The 9,947-nt window shown below is 38.3% G+C and overlaps 1 protein-coding gene across 1 annotated transcript; it reads left to right on the top strand.

Annotated features, from left to right (window-relative positions):
- The first annotated feature begins 4,410 nt into the window (after positions 1-4,410).
- LOC113344397 (cell division control protein 48 homolog C-like) lies at positions 4,411-9,736 on the top strand. The gene is made up of 10 exons (XM_026588378.1): positions 4,411-5,567; positions 5,860-6,464; positions 6,842-6,994; positions 7,477-7,593; positions 7,708-7,812; positions 8,401-8,466; positions 8,562-8,626; positions 8,746-8,947; positions 9,049-9,186; positions 9,275-9,736. Exons 1-10 carry the CDS (start codon positions 4,643-4,645, stop codon positions 9,299-9,301), a joined length of 2,403 nt encoding a protein of 800 aa, XP_026444163.1. The 5' UTR covers positions 4,411-4,642; the 3' UTR covers positions 9,302-9,736.
- The last annotated feature ends 211 nt before the right edge of the window (positions 9,737-9,947 follow it).

Below are 9,947 nucleotides of genomic sequence, written 5' to 3'. Positions count from 1 at the left end.
GAATTTGCAGATGGATAGGATTCAGATGGTGTTTGATGGTTTGAGGAGGAAACTGAAGTTAGGGTTCGATCTGTGAAGAGTTGGTGATGACCTGATGTTGAAATGGCAGTGGATTCTAGTGTGTATCTATGAGATTTGTATGGACCGAATCAGGAATTGTAGTTGTTGGTGATGGCTAAGCAGTTAAGCTGGAGTTGCAGCTGCAATGGTTATGCAAGGCAGAAACCGATATGGTATGGGTCAATGGAGTTACCAGTAAGCATGTTATGGAGTTGTGATGGACGAGAAGACCTTGATGTTGTATGAACAAAGGAGAAGACAAGAGTAGATGATATTGCTACTGAGAAGTAGGTACTGGTGCAGTTGGAAGAAGGAATGGGATTGTTTTGGTCTTGAATTAATTTTTGAAGCTGATACAACTGGTGGCAGAAGCTTGAGGTTGTGGAATGGAGATGATGGACCTGACAGATGAAGGTGGTCTAATGCTGCATTGCAGTGAGCGGGTTTTGCAGCTGCAGTTTGTGTTGGTGTTTTGAACACTGAAATGAGCTGCAGTTTGAAGTGATTCTGGTGGTAATTTGAGATTGCAGGTGATCCATGATGGAATGTAAACTGGTGCAGCTTGCTGGTGATGGCAGTCGAATGAAGCGGAGTTGATACTGGTGCAGTTGCAGTTGGAGATGGGATTGTGTTGTTGTTACAGGTGTACTGGTTGGCCTGAGATGCAATTGCAGCTGAGAACTTGGCATTGCTGTTGATGAAGTTATTAGCTCGAGAAGCCAGGAATGAATGAATGAATGGGAGTTTGTGCTGGTGATTGACAGTTCAAGAAGTTCTGATGCAGTTGCACTTTGGTTGTGCCGAATAAGAATCCGTTGATGTACTTGGTTGTTAATAAAATGAAATGGACAATAGATGAATGTTTTAGGACAGGTACAGATTGCAGTTCAGATTGTGTGTCTTGGTCCATGAGTTTCGGTGCAACGGAGTTGCAGAAATGGCTAGACTCTAGTGGATTTGGTCTGTAGTGTTGGCTGTGGCAGCTACAGGTGGTGCGAGATTTGAGGTCGCAGGAACGCAGTGATTTTGGTGCTGAGTTAGAATTGGTATCGTGGGCTCAAGCTGACAGTCATGGAAGCTGTATAGGATTGCAATCGAGAACCAGCAACAGATGGAGAAGTTGTGTGTGCAGCTGAGACAGTAATCGTAGTCGCAGTGGTGGTTGAAATGCAGAGAATGGTGTTATGGAGTAGTGGGTTGAGTTGGTTCTGCAACTGGAACAAGGAAATGGGGAATTGCAGAATGACAAGACTAGGAAGAACTAAAGCTGCAGAGAAGGTGAAGTCCATAAAGGCGCAACACCAACTACAACATGTGAAAGACTGCAACAACAATGGTTTTGGCCAATACCAACTCAGCCCACTCAGATGAGTTAGCTGATCTGACTCGGTCTTAACTCAGGTCTGACTAAAGCCTGACTCAATCTACCGTTATTGACCGTTAGTCAGTCGTTAACTTTAAGGGTTGACTGTTATGTTTGACCGGTGGCCGGGTGGACTTTGCCAATCACCTGAGCTCTTTTCCGGCGACTTCTCCGGCCAAATTACGGCCGTTTACCAGTTTCCGGCAACCTCTTTTGGGACATACTTTCTACATGGGTATTTTCACATATGGGCTTAGTGGACCACATTGGATATGGGCTTTTGGAGGATTGACCTAGTTTTGGAAAGATGAAAAGCTACAAAAGGAAAAAGTTTCTACTTTTTTTTATCACGTATTTTCTACTTGGAATTTTGGAGAGCGGCGATTCTACTAGGGTTTGCTTTCGTTTATTTTTCATCTTCTTGAATTTATTTTTGATTATGATTATGATGAACTCAAAATCTATGAGTAGCTAAACACAATTATTGGTTATGGGATAAAAGTTGATTTCTCAAGCATGATATTTGAATCAATTTATTAGTTTTGTCTCAACTTTATTGTTTATGATTCGTGGTTTATATTGTTTTATGATTTGATTGCTAGTTTGGTTGAGTCCGGAATCAATTAGATTAGTCTTCATCTCTATTGCTAGGTTAGGGTTATTATACGAAAAAGTGATAGTTCCTGATTATAAGTAGCATAAATGTGAGTAGTGCTTGTAGTGATATATCCTACTAGTCACATATGAATCATAACCTTTGTTAAAACGAATTAGTGCTTTTACACGTTTGTTTGCATTGATTAGTCTTATTTCATAGAACTTATTGCTCTTAGGGAGTTAAATTTAATTGTCCTTTTACACTTTAGGTTGCTTTCTAGGTAGATTTCACAATAGCATCTTTTAATGTTGTTTGTGATAAAATCGGGAAATAAACGGGATACTCTTGCGATCAAGATATCCTAGGACTTCTAATAAATGAGAGACTAAAATATCAATTGTAGTCATTGATGAAAATACATGTTTGTGAATGATATTATCTCGTGACCAATATCTTCTCCTTATTGATTATTCAAATTATTTTATTGCTTTCGATTACTTTTATTGCTTTGTTTATTTAGATAAAACAAAAATCCCCCCCTTTAGTTACTTAAGAATCTGAAAATTTGATAATAACAAAAGCCTCTCTGTGGGAACGAATTCTTTCTTATCACGTACTATATTTATATCTAGTTGAGTGTGAAAGTGAATTATTTTTAACGCATACGACAGCGATCAGTTGTTCCTTATCACATGAAGGTGGCTGACTTCATTGATATGAACACAAGAAACTGGAATGTGGGTCTTCTACAAATCTGCTTCACTCAAGATCAGGTGGAGAAAATATTAAACATAAAGCCTTCATCCAGCATGAAGACAAAATTCAGTGTTCTCTCACAAGCAATGGAATGTTCACTGTCAATTCCACTTATAAAGACATTCTCTGTCACTGCAGTCAAAGTCTAACTAACAAAGAAGAAGAAGCTAAATTTTGGTTAGGATTATGGCATCTCAAGATACCCCATAAATGCCAGTTATTCTTATCAAAAGTTGCTCAAGACATTCTCCATGTCAACCAAAGACTCACCAGACATGGCCAGATGCAAGATAGTAGATGCAAGAGATGTCAATCAGAAGTAGAATCCATCACTCACCTTCTAGCCCATTGTACTTATGCCAGGAGTGTTTGGAATGCCATATCTCCAGACATTTCTAAGGAAATAAGCAATATCCAAGATATGCAACAACGGATAAAATCTTGGGACAACACAGGCTCAAGAATAAATTTTGGAAAACAGCGCACTGTAAATCTCATTGTGATCACAATGTGGTTTATATGGAAGCCTAGGTGTGAGTTGGTATTTGAGAACAAAAGATGCTCTGTCAATAGCATAAAGAGCAGAATCCATACTTTCTACACTGAGAATAAAATTCAAACTAACAGATACTTGAATCAGCCGTAGGTCTTATGTTATAGCAACAAAACAGTTGAGAGTATAAGTATAAACATAAATAATTGGAATCCTCCTCACAGAGGAATGCTGAAAATTAACGTTGATGCCTCTGTTTTACCTGGTAATCCTATTGCTGGAATTGCACTAACTATTAGAGATATTTTACAGGTCAATTGGTGGAAGCATGGACCTTGGTAGAAAGATTCAGGGATGTCAATCAAGCTGAAGTTGCAGCTCTTAAAGCTCTCCAATGGATTTCTCAACTGCAACTTCAGCATGTCATAGTTGAGGAGGATAACAAGAAAGTGATGGATAACATCAATGGGATGTACAAGATACCTACTTGGGAAGATGGTAATCTTATTAGAGAATGTCATCATCTAGTGAATTGTTTATAGGTATTGTTGTTGTGTGTTTTAGAAATAGAAAAAGTAATCAAGTGGCAGATCTTCTTGCCAGGTATGCTAGGATTAATAATTGTAATAGGAAATGGAATGTGAACCTTCCAAATTATGTTAATGCTAAACTAGAAGCTGAAAAATCTGTCATGTAAGCAAGCTTTATCAATGAAAATCTTTGTGTTTTTCTTTCAAAATAAAAAAAAATATATAAGGAACGCCCTATCCAATAATCTTGTTGAAACAGATACGAACGTCAATTTAAATATCTACAAGAAAATTATGAGATTTCCAAAAAAAAAAAAAAATCTTATCTAGATTCTAGACGGACACGTTATGGGCCATTACCATTTCGAAAAGCACGGTTGACAACCGGAATATCTGAACATATAGTGTTCACCGTCCTTTGCTTCATTACTAGGGCCTCTACCTCATTCATTGTGTGTTCATTTCGGCCCACCCATTGTCTTGCTCTTAGTCTTAGTAGCTCCTTTGATTGAAAGCGGGTGGCCTCTTAATTCGGGTTCCAGCGCTTCTCAGACCGAGTCCGAGTCTAAACTCCAACTTCCGACCAAATATCTTTCGCAAGGTTCGCACTTTGCGACTTAAAGCTACAGCTGCTTTGGGTTTCTATCATTTGCGGCTGTGGAGTGTTAACTCTGAGTCGTGGAAATAGCATTCCAAATTAACCCTAATTACAGCTTTGGCTTAGTAGAAGAAGAAAGGGCGGTGGTGGAGTTAATTACAGAGTTGCAGTAGGTTTTTGAATTTCACTCCAGGTAAAACCCTAATTTTGGTTTTGTTCAATCTAGGGTTTGTACTTTGTATACATGACCAAGCGTAAAGATTCCAATCCTTTAACAAGTCCTTTCAATCTTCGTAAGCGAATCGAAACACTAGAAAAATCATCGAAACATAGTAAATTAGGAGTAAATGAAATTGTTGAACATCTTCTAACTGATTTCCCCGAATACACTAATCAAGAAGAGGTTGGGGAATTTACTGAACGTGTCCAACGAGTAATGAAGTTGAAACAGAAAAGAAATTCAGGTTCTAAAAGAGGTAATGATTTTGACGACAATGATATTGCTGCCGCTTCTCCGATTCCTGCTAATAAAAAGGATAAGAAGAAGAGGAGGATGAAGGAAAAGCATTGCCCGTCAGGGTCGGTATCTTCTTCAGCAAATGATAATGCTTCGGAAGTAGAAAATCGAGGTGATTCGACATCTGACAGTGACGCAATTTATGAGCAAAAAGTAAGACCTGAAACCGATTTGATGAGAGATATGCTTAGGTTTAATCAAGGGGGTGGTTACCGTCCCAGGGGTGAGAATTCAGAAAAGAAGAATTTGGAAATCGAAGTTGATACTGAATCAAAGAAGAAGACACAAATGATGGGAGTGGGACCAAGTAAAGGTGAAACAACAACCGGGAAGGGTAATTCGAGCAGGGGTTCAAAGGGTGTTGTTGGAGATATAGAGGCAAAGAATGATGACGATAAGGTGGTGAAGGATGGGCCAATGTTTAAGGATATTGGAGGAATTAAAGGGATTCTGGATGAGTTGATCAATGAGATACTTGTTCCACTTTGCCATCCAGAATTGCCTCAGCGCTTGGGAGTTAAGCCTCTGTCTGGGATTTTGTTACATGGACCACCTGGATGTGGCAAAACCAAGCTTGCTCATGCTATTGCGAATGAAACTGGAATTTCATTTTACAAAATATCTGCTACTGAAGTGGTTTCTGGTGTCTCAGGTATGAATTCCATTGCTATGCTTGTTTGATACAAATTAACATTTTAATCTCTTTGTAATTTGTCTTTTACTTTTTCGGGCTTTGGGTCGGCACTTATATATCTTTGCAATAAGAATATAGAAAACCAGACAGGCAAACCACATAAAACACACGCTCCAATGAACAACTAGTATTTGGTTTCCTCAGTGCAATGTGGCTTATTCCCGTTTGCTCTTGCATACGTTTGTATTAAGTTCAAAGGGTTTTAGATTCTGTTTATTAAATCTTTTGTATGTATATTGAATGATTTCAGGTGCATCTGAAGAGAACATACGTGATCTGTTCTCAAAAGCATATAGGACTGCTCCTTCTATTGTATTCATTGATGAGATTGATGCTATTGCTTCTAAAAGGGAAAATCTACAGAGGGAGATGGAAAAACGAATAGTGACACAGCTATTGACTTGCATGGATGAATCATACGAAGTCCTAGGAAAAACTGATGCAGATTCTGGCTCAACAACTTCTGGAAAAAAACCTGGTTATGTTCTTGTAATTGGAGCCACAAATAGACCTGATGCTGTGGATCCTGCTCTCAGGAGGCCTGGACGATTTGATCGAGAGTTTGCTTTGGGTGTTCCTGATGAAAAAGCACGGGCTGAAATCTTATCCTTGCTGTCACGTAATCTTAGACTTGAGATGGGTTGTAATTTTGATCTTGCGAAAATTGCTAGAGCTACACCGGGCTTTGTTGGAGCTGACTTGTCAGCATTGGTTAACAAGGCTGGTAATCTTGCGATGAAAAGAATAATTGATAGCAGGAAACCCATTAATGAAGAGACCAATGTACAGTGGTGGAGGCAATCGTGGGAAGCTGGGGATATGGAAGGGCTCAGCATTAGCATGGGTGATTTTGAGGTAACCTCTAAACTATCAATTATGTAGTGATCAAATAGAATTTCGGGTTAAATTTTCACGTGTGCAAACTCATATATGCAATAGTGCGACCTATCTTTCTCATGTCCTATGTTCTGTGAGGGAAATTGCTTCTCTTAGTATATGACTGCCTCATATTATTCATGATGCTATTCCTTTCATTATTTTCCATTTGTAGTGCAAAAATGTGCAAGAATGTTATCACTCCTCGCACCAAGAGTGGATAAAGATACTTTTCTGTTAATCCCGAGTTGTGTCTCCGCATCAGTATATTTCGTTGCAAAATTGTTGTATGAAAAGCATCATAGGTTTATTTGAGTATGAGACATTTTATTTATCAAGTTCCTCCAAATGTGCAGGATGCAGTAAAAATGATTCAACCATCATCAAGAAGAGAAGGATTCTCAGCTATTCCTAATGTTAAGTGGGAGGATGTTGGAGGGCTTGATCTTCTGAGAAAGGAATTTGACCGGTATATTGTTAGCCGTATAAAACACCCCGAGGAATTTGAGGTAAGTTCTATGTTTGCAACTGTAAGTGTCTACAGTAACTTAATACTGAAGTTTAAGGATATAATAAATACTCCTCTCTTTATATGATTGGCGTATTCTTGTTTTTGCACTTTGTCCTGTGAAACATGGAAGCCAGAGCATGATGCAATGATCTCTGTAGCTCTATGTCCTCCTATGGCATGAAGCTCTTATTGACTCACTCATAGCTTTATGTCTTCATGGCATCAAGGAAAATCCATTTGTCTAATTTGTATATATTTTATGCAGTTTTTTTTTTAAATCTTTTTGCTATGCCTTTCCGCTGAATTCCATGTGCTTCTGATGATGTTACTGCCATGTTTTCTCGTCCTCCGTTGGCCGCACAAATACACACTTAAGTGCGAATTTAGTTTTTCTGTCACAAATTTTCTGCACCTTGATAGATATCTAGTTACTTGGGTTGTCAGCATTTTTTATATCTTTCATTGGCTTTGATTCTTCAGGAATTTGGCGTAGATTTGGAGCAAGGATTTTTGCTTTATGGACCTCCTGGTTGTGGTAAAACTCTAATTGCCAAGGCCATAGCAAATGAGGCTGGAGCAAATTTCATACACATTAAGGTCCCTCCCTCCCTCCCTCTCTGTTTTTCCTTTTTTTGTTCCTTAGAATTTGAAATTGGTTGGTAGTTTGTTTTGCTTAAGATTACATATTAACTTTGGTCACCAAATAAATAGGGACCTGAACTTCTGAACAAGTACGTGGGAGAGAGTGAGTTGGCAGTACGAACAATATTTAGTCGTGCTCGGACATGTTCTCCATGCATTCTTTTCTTTGATGAGGTACACAGGCTCTTCTTACAACTTCTCCAATTACCATTAGTGTTGTCTTATAAGGCTAATAACACCTGATATATCTAACTATGGCACAATTCCAATATTTTAATTCTCACTTCATGAATAGTTGAATTGTAAAATGTGAATGTGGAATACTGACAGTGGGTGAAAAGAGTGCTGCCTTCATAATCTATGTTGCAGAGCCTGATCATATGCTTCTTAATAACCCATGAAATTTATAATCGGATCCTCTCTTGAAGCTTTTGTGAAGAAAAAAAAAAGATAAACGAGATTGATTAAGTTACTCTTCTTTCGAAATTCAAAAATAAAGACTTTCTTTTTGCATCACTCCTTTGTCATGTGCACCTCGCAAGTTTTTTGTTCCTTTCTTTTTTTGTCTATTTGTTTCAGTACACAGTTGTTACTTTCTGCCAGTTGTTGAACTCAACACTGTTATTAGACCCCTTTATGTTCTTTCACTCCTATATTTCTGACTCAATAAGGTATTGTGTTTATCATTATCTGTTAGCGATAAAGTTTATAATATAAATTCCTGAGTTTGTAACTCGCGGAAGACGTTGCTATTCTTGTCAGGTGGATGCTTTGACAACAAAGCGGGGAAAAGATGGGGGATGGGTTGTTGAGCGGCCATTGACCCAGGTTAGATACTATTCAAAGCCAGTCTGTTATATTTTAGTATTTTACACATTTTGTATGTTAATGTAAATGGATCGGATCTTCCATTTGCATTTCAGCTACTTATAGAGCTAGATGGGGCTGATAAACGACGAGGTGTGTTTGTAATTGGTGCAACAAACAGGTTAGAATCTTTCAAATTTCTTACTGTCCTGACTCAGAAAATAATTGTGAAGGAAAGAAAAACATAGTAACTTCTGTTCTTCTTAGTATTTGACATCTTGCTGTGGTACGTACCTGTAGACCCGAGGTGATGGACGAAGCTATCAAGCGACCGGGTCGGCTGGGGAAACACATGTATGTCCCTCTTCCGGGTCCCAGAGAACGTGGGTTGATTTTAAAAGCCATTGCCAGGAATAAACCCATATCTGAGGATGTAGATTTGGCTGCAATTGGGCAAGAAGAAGCTTATGAGAATCTAAGTGGAGCTGATCTTGCTGCAGTGGTATGCATCCCATGCTCTAAAGTTGCATAAATTTGAAATCCAGCTTATCAGCTTCTCTATTATTATTCCAAGCTTCACTGTTTTGACTTTATGCTTTACAGATTAATGAAGCTGCCATGATTGCCCTAGAAGAGAAGCGAATGTCAGGTGAGGGCAGTTTTGAAATGAAGAAATGGATGATCAACAAAACACACTTTGATCGAGCAGTGGAGAAGATTGCACCATCTGTTTCAGACAAGGTGACCTATTTCAAAGTTTTTTATTATCATGCTGAGTGAGTTATCTCTTTTACTATTAACCATTGATTTTGTTTTTTCTTGAAAGCAGCAAAGAAGATACTATGAGAAACTGTAAAGGCATTCAGGCGTTGGTGATTAGAACGATAGCGTGCACAAAGATCCAGATTACACATACATTAAAGCATAATATACCATGTTGCCAGATGAATTAGCAAGAGCAATCCTAAGATGCTTTGACAAAAATGAGGACCATCAACTTTAGCTGGCTGCTAGAGCTTCTGATCCAATCACAGTCTCGCTGAGTGTTCAGCTCATCAACCATCAACATTTGTAGCAGAAAGCGTGATCACATGAGTCTACAGTGAGCATTAAGGTGGCAAAAAGAGACGACTGGAAAACATGGAAGTTAAAAGAAAATCAAGAAACTAATTTATTCTACATATAATTTTTTTCCCTTCTTTGAATACATAAAATAAAAATCTGTATACATCATCTTTTTCTTTGGCATGGAGCATTAAAGATAAATAGAGAATTCACAGTTGAATTGCAAGCAACACAAAATACAAATACAAAAGGCCAGCAGACACATACTAAAGGGAAAAGTGACATTTTCATATGGTGTAGATTCAGTGGTACCTATAGGCCATCTGAAAACACAACACTGATGAAAACCAACCTTTTGCTAAGAAAAAGATTCTAAAACAAGTAAAATAACAGGGTACCATAATGCCATGGTAATTAGAAAGTCATGATAGGATGGA

The sequence above is a fragment of the Papaver somniferum genome, unplaced genomic scaffold (assembly GCF_003573695.1).
Source record: "Papaver somniferum cultivar HN1 unplaced genomic scaffold, ASM357369v1 unplaced-scaffold_76, whole genome shotgun sequence".
In the NCBI taxonomy this organism is placed as follows: Eukaryota; Viridiplantae; Streptophyta; class Magnoliopsida; order Ranunculales; family Papaveraceae; genus Papaver; species Papaver somniferum.
This window is presented reverse-complemented; position numbering and strand designations above follow the sequence as displayed.